At 38.5% G+C, this 21,051-nt stretch overlaps 2 protein-coding genes across 8 annotated transcripts in view; one reads left to right on the top strand and one right to left on the bottom strand.

The window, feature by feature from the left end:
* Positions 1-21,051, top strand: part of CENPP (centromere protein P) — a 108,554-nt gene that overhangs the window by 72,617 nt on the left and 14,886 nt on the right. The gene's annotated exons all lie outside the window — the stretch shown is intronic.
* ECM2 (extracellular matrix protein 2) lies at positions 4,341-19,680 on the bottom strand. Of its 3 annotated transcripts, none has more exons than XM_040076089.2 (10): positions 19,560-19,680; positions 15,073-15,367; positions 10,944-11,132; positions 9,648-10,121; positions 9,220-9,335; positions 8,467-8,602; positions 7,718-7,875; positions 7,272-7,411; positions 5,832-6,158; positions 4,341-5,183 (listed from the first exon to the last, which is right to left on the bottom strand). In XM_040076089.2, exons 2-10 carry the CDS (start codon positions 15,341-15,343, stop codon positions 4,979-4,981), a joined length of 2,016 nt encoding a protein of 671 aa, XP_039932023.1. In that variant the 5' UTR covers positions 15,344-15,367; positions 19,560-19,680; the 3' UTR covers positions 4,341-4,978. The 3 variants fall into 3 exon arrangements, with proteins under 3 accessions (XP_039932023.1, XP_039932022.1, XP_058278192.1); XM_040076088.2 differs by lacking the exon at positions 19,560-19,680 and adding an exon at positions 18,742-18,951; XM_058422209.1 differs by lacking the exons at positions 5,832-6,158; positions 19,560-19,680 and adding an exon at positions 18,742-18,951.

The raw sequence follows: 21,051 nt of genomic DNA, 5'->3' as shown, positions 1-21,051 counted from the left end.
TAGTTTCCAGTTTCACCCTGAGGTAGTTTGGCTTTTTTCTGCCATTCCCAAGGGAATGGCTGGAGCTGTGGCAGGGGAGGTTTAGGTTGGATATGAGAAAGGTTGGTGGTGGGGCACTGACCAGGCTCCCCAGGGACTGGTCACGGCTTCAAGGGTTCCAGAGCTCCAGGAATGTTTGGACAACACTCCCATGCACAGGGTGGGATTGTTGGGGTGTCTTCAAGGCCACGGGTTGGATCAATGATCCCCATGGACCCCTTCCAACTCAGAATATTCTGTGATCATTTTAAGACTGATCAAACATTATCCAGTTGAGAGAAGCACATTTACTGTGTGTAAAAGTTCACACCATAGGGGTAATGAATCCGTTGGTTTATTTTTGCTTTACTAACTGCAGTATTTCAGTATCATAAAAGGGATGATAATTTGTCATTAATTGGTTTCTAGTGTGGTCAAAATGTCCTATGCAGTACTCACCTCTGTAAGTTTTTTCAGAGACACAATTGTCCAGAATACGTTCTTAAAGGTAATTTAGTGACCCAATAACTCTTGCGTCATGTAGAATGGAAGATTTTTATGAAGAATTATGCTTGATGTTCTCTCTTCACCTATTAAAGTGAAAAGGAAAGAACATTGCTGTGTCTTTATGGGTCTCTCCTGATGGAATTTTAATGTAGAACAGGGTGTCTGTTAGCGAGGAACATTGCATCTGTAATGAGACTTCGTAACCTGGTTATTGGGAACATTAAACACTATATTTCCATTGAATTTCATTATAGCAGTTGTAACAAAATTGTTCAAATTATGCTTGCAGGCATTTGAGTATAGCTGCTTGGTACCTGAGTTGGTATAAAATTTAGGATTAGGATGTTAATTTACTAGGAAAATAAAAAGCTAAATTCATTTTGATCATATGATTGTTTCTTAATGTGGAAAAGGAGATCTGTTTAATGCATTTTAGAGGTTTTTAAGTGACGTCTTTGCTACTTTTAGATGGAAAAAGTGTTCCAACATTTTTCCACAATACTTTGGGGCCTTGAGACTGAACAGAAGTTGTTGACATCTTTAAATCAGAGCTCTTATTTCACGTCCGCTGTTTTTTCCCTATTTAAAATGATCTTTAGTGTGCCAAGAGTAGTAAAATTAAAGCCTTGAAATAGACTTCGGGATCCAATGGTAATTAACAATAAGAGAGGGGTCATGTTACTAAAGATGCAGTAAAAGCAGGGATCTCTTTTGTTCATTAGGAAACAGAAACGTGTGTCTGCTGAGTAAGTCCAACATATTGTTATAAATATTTTTGCATGGATGTTTGTACCTTTTTCACTTTACAAGAAGACAGTGAGTTATGCAGGGCTTCTTCTAAAATAAGAGGTGGTTACACAGTTCACTAAACCTTTAAATGCTTCCTGCAGCCAAAATCAACTGTAAAGGAAATCTCTTTAAAAGCATTCACTGTTTCCAAAGGATTGGCTTCACCTCTGTGATGGTGATGTTCTACAAGGTGGTCATGGTATCGTTCTGACCCCTTAGAGCACTGATTTGATGTGAAGTTTGGTCTTCCAAAACCTGATCCATAACTTCAGCAAGGAGAGGTGGTGTAGAAGTTGTAACAGATCTTGGTACCTCAAGTTCTTTGTTGTTTTGACGTTGGTTAATTGGTTGAGGCTGTAAATCCAAAGCGGATCCCCTAGGGTTGCACTTCCAGCTGAGGAGAGAATTTGAAGTTTCCTGAGGCACCTTCCAGAACATCAGAAATTGTATTGATCTGCCAATCCATAGTCAGCAGATTTGTTCTCTGCAAACCATTTCATGCAGAAAGTTATCAGGGTTATTGTGTAAAATTATTTTGGTAGTATTTATTTGTAATTTTACTGTTTTCCTGTCTGTAGAACTGTCTGAAAATTGTATACTTTGGAATGTAAACATAGTACTTAAATTAGAAAATGTTTTCTCAGGAGAGGTTCCACCAGTTAACGCTGGTATTACCACATGACACAAATGATAAACTGTTTATTTTCCTGCTGTGATGTAACAGTTTATAAAGCTGTGACTTGAGCGGTCTTAAAAGTTCATCAGTTTCTATCAGTAAAAGAACAAAGTTTTGGTAGAGAAATGTTAACATTCTGTTTCCTAGTTCTGATAGTTATTTTCTTTAAGCATGCTAAGCAGTTTTTGCAGTAAGTGCAAACATGATGGATATTTCAGAATCAAAATTCAGAAATTACATCAACCACCCTTGGCAGTGTTACTGTAATAGTGAATTAACTGAGTGACATTCACTTGGTCACAGGCAAATAGAAAGCGAGTGGTTACACAGCAACTCCTTTTTGGGGCAAAGTTGAGTGATTTGTAGCTTTGTCATGGAGGGATCTCTATTGAATTGAAATGGAAAATGGAGAAGGGTAGATAGTGTGAGCTCCACATTTTTGGGGTCTCAGAGATTCTAATAGCTTCAACATTTGGGCAGTAATAATGCAAATCCCATTTTGGGAGGTATTTGATGCCTTTATTTGTCTGAGGTTTTTGTGTGTTTTTTGTTGGTTTGGTTTTTTTTCCCTAAGAAAGCTCTTTTACCTTGCTTAGAGAAAACATTGCTTCTAATTGTTCCTTCAAATTCAGAAAGCCACCCAAGCTTCCATGGAAACAACATTATTTTCCTGGATACCTTTGCAGTTTTTATCATACCAGAAATGTTTGTCCCTGGCTCAGGCAGATCCTCAAAGTTCCATCATCATTTACTCAGTAAAAATGACAATGTCCTTTATACTTCTTGTATTAATTTGATGATAACCACAGGATGTCTTCTGCTGCATTTCAATTTATAATGAGATTTAGCAAGTCTTGTCAAAATTCTGATGTGGGATACTTGAGCCAACAGTGCAAGTCAGAACTTCAAAATTAACCGAGGTTCTAAACCCTCAAAAATCCTTTTCTGCCACAAAGCACCATGGTTCTGGAATTTCTATGGCTATTGAATCCTAACCTCTCCTATTCTGGTCTCTAACTGAATGTAAAATATCTTTCCCTCTTATAGTTTCAACATTCACATTTTGTATTCAGATCTGTTTACCTTGCATTTGTCTCTGGCTGTGTTACTGACAACATCATATTCAGGGTTTTGCTGTACTATAAGTTGTTTCCTCTCTGAAATGTTTAAAAAATTCTGATGGGACATCTCTGCAGTCTTATAAACTAGTAGCTCTTGAATTTGTCTGTGTGTGGAGAGCAGGAGAAATGAGAATGTTGCTGTGCACCTCCCAGATCCGACTGCCTGGCAGAAATGTTGTTGGATTGGCTTAGAAGGATCTCCCTCAAAGTAATTCTCATCATTCTTTTCTAATGTAGAACTGCAAAAATTAATTATTTGCTCAAATGTATTTTAGAGAGTAAACTAACTATAGTGGTTTTGTGTTGAGCTGTCCTCGCATATTTTTATCATACTGGTGGCCAAAGATTCCAAACTTGTTCCCAAGTTTTTCTTGATCGAGAGTTCTCAGGTCACTGTGTCCCAGAGTCACAAGCTGTAAAATGGTGACAAACTCATTTACTTTGTTTATAAAATTCTTTCAAGCTCACTCTTTAGACGTGATGAGAGTTTTATAATAAAGCCCATTCCCTTCCAGTATAATTGGTAATTTTGAAGAGCGGATTTGAGTTGCTTCCATCTGACGTATGGAAATGTTGTGCAAGTTTAATTGCCCGTGTATTTCTAAAGTGAGCAAGCGCCCGTTTGTTGCATACCCTTCATCCCTTTCTCCTGCTTGGTCTTCTGCCTCTGCTACTGTTGTGTTCCATTTTGAGAACATTTTTCCTTCAGTCTCTGTCTCACTACTGGGGTGTTAATTGGCGTTTTAACTTTACTTTAGGTCACGTTCCATTGCTGAGGGCTCAACTTCCACAGTGTAACGTCAGGCGAGCTCAATACTCATTGTATTAAACCCCCAAAGGAATAATCTTAGTCAAGTTACTTGCATAAGGGTCACTTTTATGGTGATTTAACAGTGAAAAAGCACATCTTGGAGAAAAAATACATTCATGGTCAGAATTAATCTTGATTTATGTGTATTTTAGTGGTGTTATCCCCTGCAAATCCAGTGGAGAATTTCTCATGGGTCTTATGAGTCTGAATGTTTGATAAAAGAACTCTACTTGAATGAAAATACTTGCAGCAATATGTGGTGTTTTGCTTAAATTTATTATAAGACTACACATCCTGTACAGTATAAAAATCCAACAACCTAACTATAGTACAAATGAATGGAACCTATTACTGTGACTTCAAAAATAATTTTTAAAAATTAAAATATGCTTTGTTTAAGAAAAAATAGGCATCCAGATAGAAATTAATTGCTCATTCCTCTAGGTCATCAGAATCTCTGTTTGAATACAGGAACTTTTTAGATCATTTAAAACAAACAAACAATTTAACTTTTTTTCTTGAAATTTCACTTGGAAGAGAGCTTAACACTGCAGAATGTTTGGTAGAAAATCCAGTCCTGCGTGTGTTTTAAGAACTTTGATTCCTGCATTGCTAGAATGTTCATAGCTCAAGGGCTTTTTATCTTTTATGTACATTTTTTTTACATTTTTTGATGATCCACTTGAAATGTTTTGAATTCAGTTAAATAAGGCAGGACCAAGCTGAGGGTTTAGTTATATTCTTAAATCCTAAAATCTCATAGAGGGTGCGGCTGGGGGCACAGCTTGACCTGTTGTGTTTAAGTAGAATAGTGTTAATAGAAATAAAAGGAGATGTCATAATCTTAAGCTTCAATTTTTATATTTAATGGTTTTATAATGAAACAATATGAAGAAACACACTGATACCTTACTTCAGTATATAATGTACAGTATCATATTTATGGTAGTAGGAGAGGTTTCAATCAGAAATAAGCAGACCAGTGAGTAGAGGGAATAAATAAAGCTGCATTTCTAGAGGTGGGGGTTGCAATGCAAAATTGGGGGGGGGTGTGCATTATTTGGTCTTCTGTGGTTTAAGAACAACACTGCAATAGGATCTTATGCATGAAAATGAATGTGGGGAGAGCTGCCTTGTGTTGATGTAGTTGTTTTCAAGGTGAACATGTTCCAAGTGGGAATCTTCATTCTCCTCCTCACTGTGGTCATGCTCGTCCTCGTGGTTGGTCTGAGTCCTGCAGATGCGTTCCGGGGGCACTGTCCTGTGACATGGGGGAGAATCATCTTATAATTATTCCAGAAAACTCTTAACTTCATCATTTATTTTAGACTTTCTGGCTATTTAGATATTTGAAAATGTTAACTTAATCAGCACATTAAATTTTCTCAATTACACATTTACTGAGGACATTCAAAAGCCATTCCTTCTAACATTCTCTCCTTGCACTGTTTTCTGATTTTTATCACATACTGAGTTGTCCTGAGGAAAGTATTGCCACGTGTTGCTGAATGAAAACTTTGTCTGACACATGGGAGTTCTCTCTTTGTCATTCCTTACAAACCAGCACAGAGGGCCTGGATTGCACATGTGGCTCCACAGCTGGGGCTGGTGGAACCTGCTCACCAGGTGACTCCAGCTGCTGACTCCTCCCATTATTTCATTCTGACTTTTGGGCTCTCTTCAGGGGCAAAAAAGCTTGTGATTGCTGGTGATGAGCATTTTCAGTAACTGTGAGGAGGGGTGAAATCTCACTTTCATCATATTAAGAAATACTGCAGAAGAAAACTCAGGATTCAGCTCCTCCTTCAGATTTTTTAACAAATATTTACTCAAAAATAACAAATTCCTAAAGCAAAGCGTGTCTTATTTATTTTAATGTAATTAATGTAGCAAAGAGCTTGGAAAATACCTTATTTTATTATTGTTCAGTCTTAGAAAACGTAGTTTTCTCATTTCATCAATCCCAAAGGGTACAGCCTTCAGTTCATTGTGATCCAAAAAGAGCTCCCTCAGGGAGTGGTAAGCTCCAAAAAATGACACTGGGTCGATGCCATCGTCGGTGAGTTTGTTAAAGGACAGGTAGAGATACTCCAGCCCCGGCCTCATGTGGCCAAACACATAGCCTGGAATTCTTTCAATCTGATTTCCTATAAGTACCAGATGGAGTAAAGATTTTGGCAGATAGGAGGGAACGTGATATAACTTATTATAAGAGAGATCGATTGACTCCAAGTTCCTGCATTAAAGGAGAAAAGAAAAAAAAGGCTGAAACTCCTCAGAGCTCCTGCCCTGGCAGTGCTGTATTCTTTACAAGGCTCTGCTTCGTGGCATTAGCAGGGAATGAAATTTCCAAGGGAAGTCAGTTTATTTTAATGGGGCAGAATGCATTTTTATGGAACATGGTCATGCATAATTACTCTGGGAATAGAAAGAATTAAGTCATGGATTACCCATCAAGCACAATGATTTTGTTGATGGGAAGGGATCTTCGTTAATGAGGACGCGAGGGGGGCTGAACAGGGAAATCCCAAAGGACAAATTTGGGATTGCTGCAATAATGAGTTATGCTGAAGAACTGGAATAACCATGGGATTGCAGTCATTATCCCATTATCAGGGAGTTTTATGCTTTGTTTTGAAGCCCATTTGAGATGGAATTGCATAAATGAATCAGTCCCATGTGCTTCACTTCCAGGGATGAGAGATGCTGTCAGTAGGAACAGTGTGGTTCTTTCAGCTTAAGGAATTTACAAGTTCTGGAATCAAGGGATAGAGCTGCAGCTGCCAGTGATGGCCGAGTACCCTGCTCAGCTTGGCAAATTATTTAACAGGAAAATCAAAAGTTCTATCATCTTCTAATACTTACACTGTCATTGCTTGCTCTGCTTATAGTGTACTCTTAGACAATGCAGCTGCACGGTCTTCCCTTCATCTTACTTACTTTTATAATTTTTAATCCAATGGGAAATAAGGCTAGGACAGTATTAAATTATTTTTAAATTACCTGTGAGTCAATTATGTATCAATACTAAATTACCATATAATTGTATATAGTATTATTTATAATTAATGTTCATTTTGGAATGGGTGGTCAGAAAAATATATTGACTTTTATGTTAATATGGTACAGATTTGAGGTAAAAGATCTTTCTATTTGACAGATGACTGAGTATCTCCTATATTATACAATTAGGCAAAGGAAATTTAGAAAAATTAGTGAAGGAAAACAAATCAAAGCATAATTACAATTCTAAGTTAAAAGTAATGAAGTCCAAATATTTATTTGATTATCTGACTCAGTGAAAACAGAGAAAAATATAATAAACATATTTTAAATGTCTGGTACTTACTCTTGGTTTATCCAAGCCAAAGGTGCTATCCTGTGCTCTTCTAATTTGTTATGCTTTAGCCCAATGATGTTGATATTTCTGGTATGGTTAAAGCAAATTTCTGACACTTCTTCAATTTGATTATGTTCAAGATACAACTCCTGTGAGTGCATTTAGGAAGAAAATTTGTGAGATCAGAATAGGCTTGATTTTCCCCCAGCAAATTCCAAATGGAGCAATTCCCTGTCCCCTGTATTACCCTGGGTATCTGTTAATTCTGAATCTGAACCAGAGTCAGTTTGTAGTGGGAGTGGGACCTTCAGAAACACAATTTTTCAAAGCTATTGCTTTGCTTTCTCATTTGTGAGAATACAGATTGCTTTGAAATGGCAAATAGAAGGAATTGCATCTTTTGGAGAGTTGTTGTTAGTATTTATTTTGGTGGGTTTGTTTTGTTTTCTTTTTACCTCAAGAGTGGCAGGAAGACCTTGTGGGATAATTCTAAATTTATTTCTTCCCAGTCGCAAATAAGAAAGACTTTTCAAAGGATAAAATGCCAAAGGACTGACGTTTGCTTCACTAAGTTTATTTCCTTCTAGTTCCAGAGTGACTAAGTTCTTTAAATCTGAGGAGGAAAAGTTTAATTTCAGTTAATTAATGCCATCCTTATATCTTGATAAAATACACCTTCATAATTCAATGGAGAGGAAAGGAAGCAAAAAAGTCCATCAAATTCTGACATGGATGGTGCTCTTTCTTTTTTCTTTCTCTTTTTTTCTTTCAGCCTGTGCTTAAACTGACTTAAAATGATCGTGGTTGACTCCAAGTATATTCTGCCTTATTTTTCACAGACATCAAGTTCTGTTCCCTTCCATGCAATTTAAAAATAACTAAAATGGTGTCAGCACACATAAAGCCATCAGGTTAAGGGTGGGGATAGTATGTGTCTTCAACATGCTTCAATTTCACTTCCACTTAGTGACCTTCAATATAAACTGCTCTGGGAGAGGAGCAATTGCATAAGGGAAAATATGATTTTAAAATACTTTGTCATGCAAATCTTTCAGCTTTTGTTGCCTTTTGAAAACATGGCACTTTAAAGCTACTTTTCTAAAGTTATTTTTCTATGTCAAACCAGGTGCATTTGGTTCAACATTCAGCTTTTCAATTTTATTTTTAGCTTTTCATATGATTGATGTTAGGGGTTTTTTAATACCTTTTAAGCCATCTTCATCAATGGCATGAAGTTGGTTGTCATTTATTTTTATTTCTTCCAAAGTTGATGGCAATTCAGAGGGAATAAGTACCAGCATATTTCCATCCAAGTACAAACGTTTCAGCTTTTTCAGGATCTTATCCCAGGGAGGAAGAAGAGCACTTAGATTATCAAGGTGCAAAATACACAGTTAGGATTTTCTTAAACACACATTTTCTAAGGTTTTTCAACAGTAGTGCAGTAGTACCCAGTGTTTTCAATTAAAAAGTATTGGTTTTTTTCCTGGCAGTCTAATTAATAGGTTACTTTCTGCTAAATATTAACAAAAATGCCAGTTAATGTCACATGTAACTGGAAGAGCTTCCCCACAGCCCTGTTGCATTTCCCCATGAATTGTGGAAGTATTGCCTCACTACACTGTGCACTGTTTAGGGCTTCAAAGTACATGCATTTAAAAATTACGTGCTTATCCTCTTCATTTGTGAGCAAACTGATTATTTTCTGTAAGTCTGCAAATTTACTCAGGCAGAAGGACTGCAGCTTCCAGTAACTGAGGATTTTTACGCTGAAACCAGCTTAAAAAATATTATGAAAAATTATCATATCTTAATTTTAATTCTTGATTATGGTGAGAGATTTCTCCAAGTAGCCATTGAATATACAAAGTGGTTTAGATCCATAAACTGAAAAGCAAAAAACATTCTTTTAAGCAATAATTATTGAGAGGATAGCGGAAGAGTTAGGCTTTCTTACTTTGAATGCTTTGGGACCTATGCCAGGAGATGTAATGTTATTTTTACTTAGATCGATCCATTCCAAATTAGGTATGCCATTGAATGCTTCATCTGAGATAGTAGTGATGCTATTTCCTGGGACAGAAGGCAAGAAAAATTTTGAGTTAAGAAATACAGTCTGCACCTGAGGTGTGTAGTGTTGCACCTAGAAAATATATCACAAAAATAGCATTATGGACAGTAATTTTGCATAGATATATTCATCTTAGTATTTAAATGCTGGCATGCAAATCTGCTGGTTTTAATTTCTTGTTTTAAAGGCTTAGCTGTAAAATTACTTCTAGAACTTTTCTATGTTAAGGAACGACAAAGCATTAACACTGCTGTTGACTTCATTTGAGGGTGGATGATGTTACAGAAGTCGTGCAAAGTAGGCTCATTAATTACCTGTGAGGTCTAAACTTGTTAGGTCTGGATCTGAGATGGGAGGTATTTGTGTAAGTTTGGCATTAATGCAGCTTACTGTGGTGTCCGAGGTGGAACATCCAGGTGGCAAAGGAGGAGTTTCTATGGGTGGGACAGGAATTGGGAAATGAGATGGAATTCTGAAAGCACCATCATCTTCATCACTTTCATACTGCACATCTCCTGCAGCTCCTGTTCTGGGGACAGGCAGCTTCTCTCTGCGACGCCCCTTGTGCCTCCGGTGATCCTTTTTGCCTTTCCTTCTCTTTTTCCCTTTTTTGTGACCCTCCTTATCTCTAATCTCTATCACTTCTGTTGGAAACAGGTTGTGCTTTTCCATTTGAGTTTGTGCTGATGGCAGAATGTTGGTGGTGTTGAGGTCCTTGGAGTCTGGGGAATCACCAGACATCTCACTGATGTCATCCAGTGGAATTATACTGGAGTCCAACAAGGAGGCTAATGAGGAAAAAAACCAAAACAATGCAAAATAGTCTGATGAAACTAAAATATTAGTAACACTGTTTCCCACAAAGAGTAAAAAATTATGACTATAGAATATTATTCCTCTTAGAATATGATTCAGAAAATAAGAATGTGGTCTTAAGTTGCTGCTTGAGAAAAGAGACACTTGACTAAGAAATGATTGAGGCAATTCTTACAGTAGGAGAAGATTGAATTCAGTACTTTGCACAGATATAAAATATTGGGAGTGTGGGAAAGGAAGGAAATCCCATATCATATTTATCTCCTCCATTCCTCTCTTTTTTTTTAAGGTACAGATTTTATTTAAATTATTGTGAAAAAACAAGATTGTAGTTCTGTGGCATCTCTTGTAAATTTACTTTCTTCTCTTGATTTACATCAAATTGCTGCATGCTTTTGCACTTCTAACAAAGATTTACCACTCTATGTCTAATACATCAATAATGGCCAGTAGTTATTGATTGATCCTTTGTCAATGGAAGTGGGGTAGAAAATAGATATTATTTCTTCATAGATTTACAAAGTTCTGTAAAGGTAGAAGGGAAGCAGAAAGGGGAAGTTAAAAAGAAATACAATTGTCTTTACTCTTGCATACTTAGCATCGTCTTTTCTTGCATCAAACTCATCTAACAGAGTACTCGGAGGTCAACTTGAATAGAAACTCTGAAGAGCTGCTTTTATCATGGAATTCAGGATAAGTGTGCACCTTGTAACTCTTGGCATCATTAAATGCAGTTAATGTTTAAGGTTTTAAAGGAGGCAGTTTCAAAAGGGTAAATCCGTGGTGTCCCATACCGGTCTCAGAACACACTGGGCAGCATTCTCCTGCAGGAATGATGGTCTGGGGACATTTCAGAGGGTGACACATGGCTGTGTCACAGATCACCTCTCCATTGGAGCAGAGACAGGTGACACAGGGCTTCGGAGACCACACGGCTTTGTCGAACATGATCATCCCGTTAGCTGTGCACTGCCCCTTCTTCCCTAGGAACAGAAAACGGGAAACTGGATTTAAACAGCTTAAAGTAAACCAACAGTGTTCATTTAAAACTTTGGAAAGAAGAGCTGCTATTTTGTTCTCATTTCAAAAATATGTAAAATACACCCTATATGCTTACTTTTCATAGCTGTATTTTCTTCAGCTTGTTAGTAACCTCTAGCTATGCAAAAGTTGAATAGCTTTTCCAGACCTTCTTCTATTCCTCTCTTGTGCACTAGAGATATTTTCTGATGTCTTGCACATTGAATGAGAAAGTTTTATTAAGGCCCTGCAGAACTTGGAGGGTAACAATATTCAGATTTTAGTAACAGTTCATGGGCTTGGTGGAAGTAGAGTCCATTCTGGGATGACTGATGGGATGGCAAAAGTCTCCAGTTCCCTCTAACTTGCTTTATCTGAAAAAAAACCTCAAAAAAACATTTTTGCTAGAAAAGCAGCAATCTAGAACAACTTGTGCTATGAAATACTCTGTCTCTCAAGTTTCTAGACATGTGTAAATAAAAGATTGAGATCTCCCCAGGGTACCAGTTGAAATTTTCAGAAAGAATTATAATTTTGTAAGCTCTAGTCAGATATTCAGTACGCAAGAGATTTGGAGACCACAGAGACTTGGGAAGGAAACTAATCCCAGTCTCCCTTCCCTTCCAGTGGTGAAGTTTACTTCAGCAGAATCTTCCCTGGGCAGTTCTCACCCAGACTCCAGGAAAAACATTGCACTTTAGCACAATGCATTTTTATTTTTGGTCTTTTGAGAGAAGGAAAACCAAGGCTGAGATTCTTCATCCCACACAAATATTCCTATTTTTGCTTGTACCTCTAAATCTTGTTGAGAAGCTGAACTTCTTCACACCTTCCTTTTCCTCTTTCTAATCAACCTAAGAATGCATTGCTGAAGTCTTGTTTTGGGATGAAAACCCATTTCCGAGTTAACTTTGTACTTCCCTGCACATAAAGAAAAAGAAATTTCCTCTTTTCGTATTCAGTTTGGCTTCCTCCTTCAGATGAAAATTAATGTGATGGAAAAATCTTTTCTCACCTGAATCTGCATGCCGGGAGACTTTCTGTCGTGGTGCACAAATTGTCTTTAGAGGGCTTCTTTGCAGGGTTTGTTTCCTGCACTCTACCCTGGTCTGTACTTGGGTGTTTAGTTTTAATAAGATTATTCAGGATAGCCTCTAAATAACCTTGTAAGACTGTTGTGAATATTTGGTTTGAAATGTCTCTGGGATTAATATTTGTCTCAAAATGAGGCATTTTGCAAAGCATTTCAAGGTAGTCCTGCTTCATGACAAAGGTTCTTTGTCCTTCTACTTAAAGACCACTGGATAGCAATCTGTTTTCAACAATAAAAATTAATTATCAGAATCATCCAGTTTGGATGATCCTCTATATTCCATATATATTTTTAAAGTGCTTTTGATTGCTTTTAGGACTAAGAAGGCAAGAAATTAAAATTTTGAGTAGTTACATCTTGTTTTTTCGAAGGTCTGGGACATCTCTGCATCATTTCAGCTGCGTAAAGTTGTCCTCTAAGCAGCTCCAACCATGTCCAGTGGAGGAGGAGAGCAATTAGCCCGGGCCAAGTGTGAGTTGGCTTTAAGTCCCAGGTATCTGCAATCCAGCTGTTTGGTGGATCCTGACTTTGGGGTTTATGTGCTTGCCCAGTACGCCACAATATTTCTTTTCAATAATCTCCAAAAGAAACACAAAAAGAATCCTGCACTTTCTCATGTTAAACAATGAAACACCAGCTGTTCCAGAGGAGCATAATCTGGCCTGAGAAGGAAATTCCTCTATACTTCCTAAATTTCTTTCTTTTGTTTTAACTACTAGAGTGTATCAGAAGTTGGTGCAGTTCTTGTCTGAGTAAGCATGAAGATATGAGTTATCAGGCTTGGCCTCTGAGGGCTTCTTTAACAAATGATCCTTTTTTTTTTCTTTCTTTCTGTGTATGTAAGAGTTGCACAAAAGGTAGGAGCAGTGTGTGCCCAAAGACAGGTTTTACCCTTTGGGTGCATTGCAGAACCACTGTCTGGCACTGTTGGGGTTCCCAGAACCCCTGTGAGACACAAAAAGGCTGTGCTGAGATGCTCCTCAAATTTCCTGCCCACTGAGTCGGTTCTGCTTGATGGTGTGATCAGGGAGAAGTGCAGGGTGAGGGATCAGGAATGGTGCAGCAGTATTCTGCTCTACCTAATGGACAACTGCAAATTATCTCATGTTGTGGCCAACTGTTTGATTTAATTTAAATATTCACATGATTCTAATCTGGAGGAATTAGATATGTCTGGTTACTGTTAAACCTCCATTTAGCTGTTCATTTTCATCCTGCATATATCTGTAAATTCGTGTGGGTTTGGTTTTTTTAGCCTACTAAGAGCAAAACAAGTAGCTAAGAGAATGGAAATTAATGTTTGGATTGCATTTTTTTCTATTCTGAAGCATGATTAATAATACTCTTCTATTATTTAACAGGCTCTGATTTTTCCAAATCTGACATTAACTTGAAAAAATTTTGAACTTTAAAAGCTAGACTAAAAAATACCTTGTGGTTCCAGTCTTTTGGCAGATGAGCATAGGACTTTTAACCTTTGGAAACATGGTGTAAATTCAGCATGGAGTTCCAAATAAAATGAGTTCAGTGGTTTTAGCTCAGCTTTTTGGATGCAGGTCCAGAAAGAAAGAAACAAGGGGGGCGAGGAGGGGGAAGAGCTGTGCATTATTTCAGCATGACTGATGGTCTTGACAGAAACTCTGGAATATCTGACATGAAGTGTATGCTACTTAAGTGGTATTTTCCTCTGTTTAATTTTTAAAATATTTTTTAAATTAAAGATTTGCCATTAGTAATTTGTATAATATTGTAATACACACTGGAAATGCCATAATCTAGAGTTTTGCTAGTTTTCCTATTCAAACCCCTTACTTGCAAATATTTGATTTGAAATGGTTCAGCCTTTCTGAAGTAAGGACTCACAACAAACAGTAGTTGTGGACAAAATGTGGCTGATTTATGTTTGGCCATTTGAGACCTCTTAACCAAGTGATCACATCTGTTGTGTGACACACTGAAAGGCTTCAATTCTTGCGTATAAAAATAGATTATTATCATCTTATATAGAATGTGGTCATCAGGGCATTCTCTTTTTTTTCCCCTATAAAATTAATTAAACTGCATATGAAGATTTTACTTAGTGAGTGATCTCTTGATGAAGGAATGGAAATATCTGTATCTATAAAATCCATGTTACTACAACAGCGTGTAAACCTCTGGATCACCAAAAAGGCAAGTTTTATATAAATCATACTATTGAACTTCTATTAAATAAATCTGGGTTCTTAATATAGATGGAGCATAAGAGTGGTCATGTGTTTAATGAGTAGGATTTTTTTCTTTTTTAACTCAGTTTTCCGTCATGAGGGTCTTATTTATAGTGCAACTTCCATATTGCAGCTACTACCAGGTGTTAACTTATTCACAAAATCAAGAATTGTCCCTGAAAGTTTGAAGGTATAGTTTGCTTTTCAAAAATGCAACCCATAAAGTAAAAGTAAAAACTTGAATTTATTTTAATTAACGCTGCTGTTACTGGTGTTGAGGCATCCGTGAAATGTTAATTGACATAGTCGAGATATATTGAGTAATAAATTCTTCAAAGTGGCCTTCACTGGAAGTTATGAAAATACTCAACAAATTTTTTGTTAGTTAAGATCAAAAAACGATGCAGAAAACTTGCAGGAAATACTGCTATTACCTGGCAAAGCAGGGTTCAATCAAAAAGCCTCATAATGCCAACCACAAAACTCCTGCAGAAGGCGGCAGGTGTGTGTGGAGCAGAGCTAAAATCAAGCTCTAATGAGAGTTTATCTGTCAGAAACGAGAAGTCGGCTCCCGCCCAAGGAGCAGAGGAGCTCTGTTCTCACCTGGTAAGATGCTGTAGGTGCTCTCGTGTTCCCCCAGCCCCACCAGGGAGTCGAACGCGCCCATCACGCTGTCATCGATGGTAATGAGGGGGATCCTGCGCCCCATCCCCGGTGCCCTCGGGCTCCTGTGCCCTGCCCAGGGGCTCCTCCCCAGCCCCCTGTGCTGCATCCTCCTCCTCCTCTGCCTTCTGCCAGCACCGCCTTCAGCTGGGCAAAAATCCGTGCATAGCGAGGCGAGCAGGAAATAGCAGAGCAGTGATGGTGCCTGCATGGTCTATGGGTCCCACAGAGTGTCCTGGAATGGGAACAAAAGAGGGAAATCAGGTGCCTGGAGAGCTTTTAGGAACGTGTCAGTCACACACAGCCCTTTTCAAGGCAAGTGAACCAACACATTGTAGGTCAGTGTAACCAAGGCTTCCCTTGGAAAGAAACTGCCCTCTGAGAGCTACAATGACCAATTCGATTTTAGTGATTCTCAGCAGCTGCAGTAAGACAGGTGCTGGTTTGTGGTTGTGGTTGCATTTCAAGAGGTGGTTTAGATTTGCAGTGCCAGCAGGCAGTTCAGTAACGGTTGCTGCTTCCAGCAGGGGATTTCTTGAGAGTTCTGTAAAGTGGGTCTTCCTTTTGTTTTATTTCTTCCGTAGTGTTGTAACTTCTGAGTGTGGGAATGACAAAGCGATAGAACAATGCCCAGTTCATTTGTGACGTGCTGCCCCAAATGCTTTTTGGGTTGGCATTTCTGTGCAAGGTGGTTTTTACTGTAAATGAAGAGATGTTGCTTTTCCATCCATCTGTGGCCATCCTCCTCTCTAACAGGATCTGTTTGATTCTGCAGAGGAGACCTTCAGGAAGTTGATGCCATTTGTGACATCCTACAACTGCTTTTCCAGTGCAAGTTTGTATTAAGTGTAGGCTCTAGTAAAGTCAATCTAGAACGGGTTGTGTTCTGTATTTACTTATTTAAAAATTCAAAATAATTGAGCCTTCTTATGCTTGTGACAGAAAAATTACGTTTACTGTCACCAATAGGTGGCATTCCAAAACAGAGCAGTCAGGATTCAGAAGCATGCACAGGAAGGATATCCAGCAGTGGGTCACTGTACCAGTGTGGAAACAAGACCCTGTACATCCAGGGTCATTAATGATTTGTTAGAGCTCTGTTGCATGATTCTTTCAAAAAGGAAATGCTGCTGTCCTGTGGCCTATTTTAACTGAGACAGCAGGCACAGGAGACATTTGTGTTCTTGGGAGAGTGAGAATTAGCAAAACACCTGGAGCTCTTGGGCTTTGTGGCCAAGACAAGCTTAGAGCATGGCCATGGTTCATCTCTGAGGAAGTTCTGAGGGAATTAAAAAAATTCTTAATGTTCATCAGTCTGGCTTTACATGTCATCTTTCACTTTGGAGTTAATCTTGTTATAATTATATTCTGTAAATATTGGACAGTATTATTTCAGGAACGTGAACTGTGGCTTTACCTGAATTTGATTTTGTTAAAAAGCTTGTTCATCTTGGTATTTTGTGATTTATAGAACGGGTCAAGTTTTTGGTACAAGTTGCCTAACTGTTCTTTGACATAAGCCACTTGATTGATTGCATGTTTCTCGTGCTTTCCACATCACAATTCTCATCTATTTTTTAATCTCATGCTTTAAAATGGGAGGTTGGCAGTAAATAAGCTTAACAGTATGCATTTTACTTATTTTTAATATTGTCATTTCTGTGTTCAACTCTTTTAATTTTAAAATGTTATTGCAAATTTAGATATTCATTTTCAGAATTGGAAGCTAATGTTTTTATTTCTATATGAAGGGAATTTGAGATGCAAGTGTCTCACACAAATCCTCACAGCATCTGGAATGGCAGGTTTTGAGATGAATCCAAAACTTCAGTTTGCTGCTTTCTGCCCTCTCAGAAATCCCTTATTCCAAAATGCTGCTTAGACTTCATAGCATTTTATTTACAGCAATTACTGTTAGTTAACACCTCAGATGCAGAAGCTTGCCCTCTGCACTGAAAATTCCTGTTTCTGTTGAGAAAGTGCTCATTCCTGAGTGTCTCAGCACGAATGAGCCAAAGCCTTTGGTGTCTGATGTGCGTGGTAATGAGTGCTTGTAAAATGACACAGGAAACTTCTGTTCCACGAGCTGGACCGAAACACACCAAGAGCCCCCAGGGAAAACTGGATTACAAAGGAAAGGCTTGGCCACGTGTGTCCATTCTGTCAAGCTTCTGACAACTTAATTATGGTCCTATTTTTCTGGGATTCTCTATAATAGCACCATAGCTGTGCAGTTAGAGTGCTGCTACATTACACTTGTGCTTTTTTAACATTTAACCATTTCTTCCTGTGACCAGAGGCACATCATGACATCACTGAAATACTTTTCCATTCTCCAATTCTTTTTAAAAGTCAGGAATAATATAGAGTGAATCATACTACATTAACTGTACAGATGTTGATGTACATTAAAAGATGTTTTGCTAGGAACTTAAAGAGTAAAATTCTATAGTAAGGAAATTATTTTGAAGTGAAACTTGGTTTCATAAAGTACATTATAAATACAAATGTTTAAAAATCAAAAACAAAACAACAGCAAACACACCACCCTACCCCAAAAATGTCTTTATAAACTAATCCTGTTCATATATGTGAGTTTATATGCTATTTTTTTACACCAGTTTAAGTCTTCAGCACTGAAAGCTTAATTTTGCTACTTTCAACCAAATGGTGTTCTTTGCATGCAAAACACCTGGCTGCTGAGTTCCTTTCCTTGGCTTAGTTAACAACTGCTGCCTCACATTTTAAGGCCCAAATTGTGAAAGGCCTTGGGTGCTTTGGGCCCTTCCTGCTCATGTCTGGGATCCTCAGATTATCTCTCAGGAGGTTGCATTTTGTATAGAGCCAGCCAGCTTTTAATTTGGGCAAAATTCAGCCTATTCAATTTATGACTTTGATGATAAATCATTGCATAGTCAAATAAAATTCTAGCCAGCTGGTGTAATGAAATTATAAACCACTTGTGTTGCCAGGTAGTCTCAATGTGGCTGCATTGCTGTACCTTTTTTCATTTTACCCATAAATATTTAGATCAGGCACAGTATGTGAAAGCATCTTTATTACCTTTGCTTTTACTTTGTGATGTGTTCAGTAGTTTGTACCTTTATCTTCAGTGCCTGTCATTTTGCTATTATGTCAATGGAAATAGTTAATTTTTAAAGGAGAGACCCCTTAGAAGTACCAGAGTATCAGAATTTATTAAATAATCTATCTTTATCCATTCAGTCAAAATTCAAACACATTTCTAAGATGTCAGCTTGATTTCTCATGGCACGCAGGGGTTAAAGTGCTTTACCAAGATTTTTCAACTCGCTCTTTTTTAAATGCATTGCACAGAAAAGAGTTACCCTAGGAAATTTATCCATAGCAGCCAGACCAGTTGCACTTTCTCTTAGTTTTAGCTGGATGTGCGTGGCAAACATTCAGACAGAACAAAAAGCAGCTCAACGGGTATCGCATGCTTTATCTAGAAAAAGCTTTTCTGTTCAGTATTGCTAAATAGAGCCCGCAATATCGAATTTCAAATATCACATATTTGCAAAGTTAACATGAAGTTTAAGCCATTCAACACCATGCTTTAAGTAGTAATTTAAAATGTAAACATTTTACCTTGTAATCTAACCTAACAGCAGATTCTGCTTGCTGCCATTTAGTCTCCGGTTGCAAATGAAACAAAATCTCAGTGAAATCTTTAAAACAAACCGAGAAACTGTAGGGATTGTTGAAACATGTGAGGCGATTCCTTAGTTAAGTCTGAAATAGCTTCTTCCCCTGGGGACCCAGGGCTGAGTTCTGTGAGCAGAGCCTCAGCTTGTGCTGGTGCTCGGAGCACTGAAACCTCACTCGGGCAAATGAGGAGCAGCACAATGCCTTCGGTCCCGAGGCTGACAAGGCACAGCTGGAAATCCTTTCCCAGTACTTACAGACACATAAGGAACAAGGAAATGGAGTGTTTTCAAAAGAAACAACAAAAAAATGTGTATTTTATTCAGTGCTGGTTTGTGTGTTTAGAAGTTTAGTTTCCAGGTGTTATGACTTTAATGTAGATTTATTTAAAAGAATAAGATCTAATAGACTTTGGCAGATGTAGCCTTAACATAAAAACATTAATTAAAATTAGGACTTTCTTTTCAATCCGTGTTTTCCTAATCCCCTCCTGCATTTAAAGCCTGTCATCTATAAGCAGCAAGCCTTTTTGTTGAAGTTTTAGTATGGAAAGTTTTTCTTTTATTCTTTTACAGTGATGTTTTCACTGCAAGCTGTAGCTTATGCATGGAAAATAAAACGACCGAAACGCTTTCCCTTCATTTTTTCCTCTTTGTAAGGCTAATTACATCCTGAAACATGATCCTGAAGATCAGCTCTGCAGAAGCTGCAGGGAGTTGGTGATCCAGAGAGGAGAAGGGAGGGAATTAAGGGTACATTACCACAAGTCCTGTGCGTGCCAGCAGAGCTTTTTCCCGCATCCCCAGATCACTGCCCGGTGTCCGAGTGGGTGATAGGCTGGGTCTGCTGAGCTTCAAAATGACAAATTCACCTGGGACACCGAGTTGTCTGTGTCTTGCTGACATTAAAAATCCACTGTTTGCTTGAACTCATGCTCTGAGGAATATTTAGACAGATAGTCTTGGAATGGTGTAACCATTGAGTTAACCATAATTGTTAACTGGTGTGTGATGGAAAGATACTGGGAGAACCCGTCGTCCCTTAAAATAGGCTTTCACTTCCCACTGTGCTCTGCTTTGCAAAGGAAGAAATATTGAACTTTGGTAATTTATCTGGAGCTGTTTGAAAGGAATGGAGACAGTCACTTAACAAATGTAGAGATAATCTGGATGGAAGGAATCTTAAAATTTATCCCATTCCACCCCCCTGCCATGGGCAGGGGCACCTTCCGCTGTCCCAGGCTGCTCCAAGCCCTTGTCTAAGCTGGCCTGGGACACTTCCACAGATCCAGGGGCAGCCACAACTTCTCTGGGCACCCTGTGCCAGGGCCTGCCCACCCTCACAGCGAAGAAATTCTTCCCAATCTCATCTAACCCTGCCCTCCTTCAGGGTAAAGGCCTTTCCCTCTTGTCCTGTCACTCCAGGCCCTTGCTCCAAGTCCCTCTCCAGGAGCCCCTTTAGACACTGGGAAGGGCTCTAAGGTGTCTCCAAAGCCCTCTCTTCTCCAGGCTGAGCAGTCTTTCAGCCTCTCTTCATTAGTGAGGTGTAGATTCACACACACCTTAAGAGATCCTGCAGTCAGTTTAGAGGATTTAGGATTTTCACTGTAGGTCTGTGAGGCCCTTGCTTATCTTCTCAACTTCTGTTAAGGAAGAAGTAAAGACAACCTGAGGGATCTGCAAAGACATGAGTCCCTCTAAATGAAAATGGCATTGCACCTTCCTGCAATGAGAAGCAACACCTGAAAATTGCAGGAGCTGTTAAAGAGTGACCCGTGGCTGCCTGGTATCAACAAGGTTTAGGATTTTTAATTGGGGGAAAAAAGTGTCTGAGAATGGACATCATCTGCTGCCTTTCAATAAGATTTAAGTCTGTGTAAGATTAATAATTAGATTGGATTTGTTATTTATACTCAAATTTTCCACGTAAACTTTACTGTCATAACAACTGAAGAAAAAATGCTGTATATTCTACGAAAAGTTCAGACTAGGATGGCAAATGATTTCAGACATACACAGTTCAGGTAGTTTGTGTGAGTGCAAACACTGCTGTGTCCTCAGGGATTTAGTATTGACTGTTTTTATGGGAATAGTTCATCCAAGAGCGCAGAGCAAGCTGCCAATCTGTGCTTCGTCTGCAAGTCACGTTATGCCTGTCCATCCCATGGCCAGTCGTTGGAATGAGTTGTGGAGTGGGAATGTTTCGGTCTGTTACAATGCCTCAATGTGGAATTGTGTCCTTTGAGAAGAGAAG

Source organism: Hirundo rustica, chromosome 12 (assembly GCF_015227805.2).
Source record: "Hirundo rustica isolate bHirRus1 chromosome 12, bHirRus1.pri.v3, whole genome shotgun sequence".
Lineage (NCBI taxonomy): Eukaryota > Metazoa > Chordata > Aves > Passeriformes > Hirundinidae > Hirundo > Hirundo rustica.
This window is presented reverse-complemented; position numbering and strand designations above follow the sequence as displayed.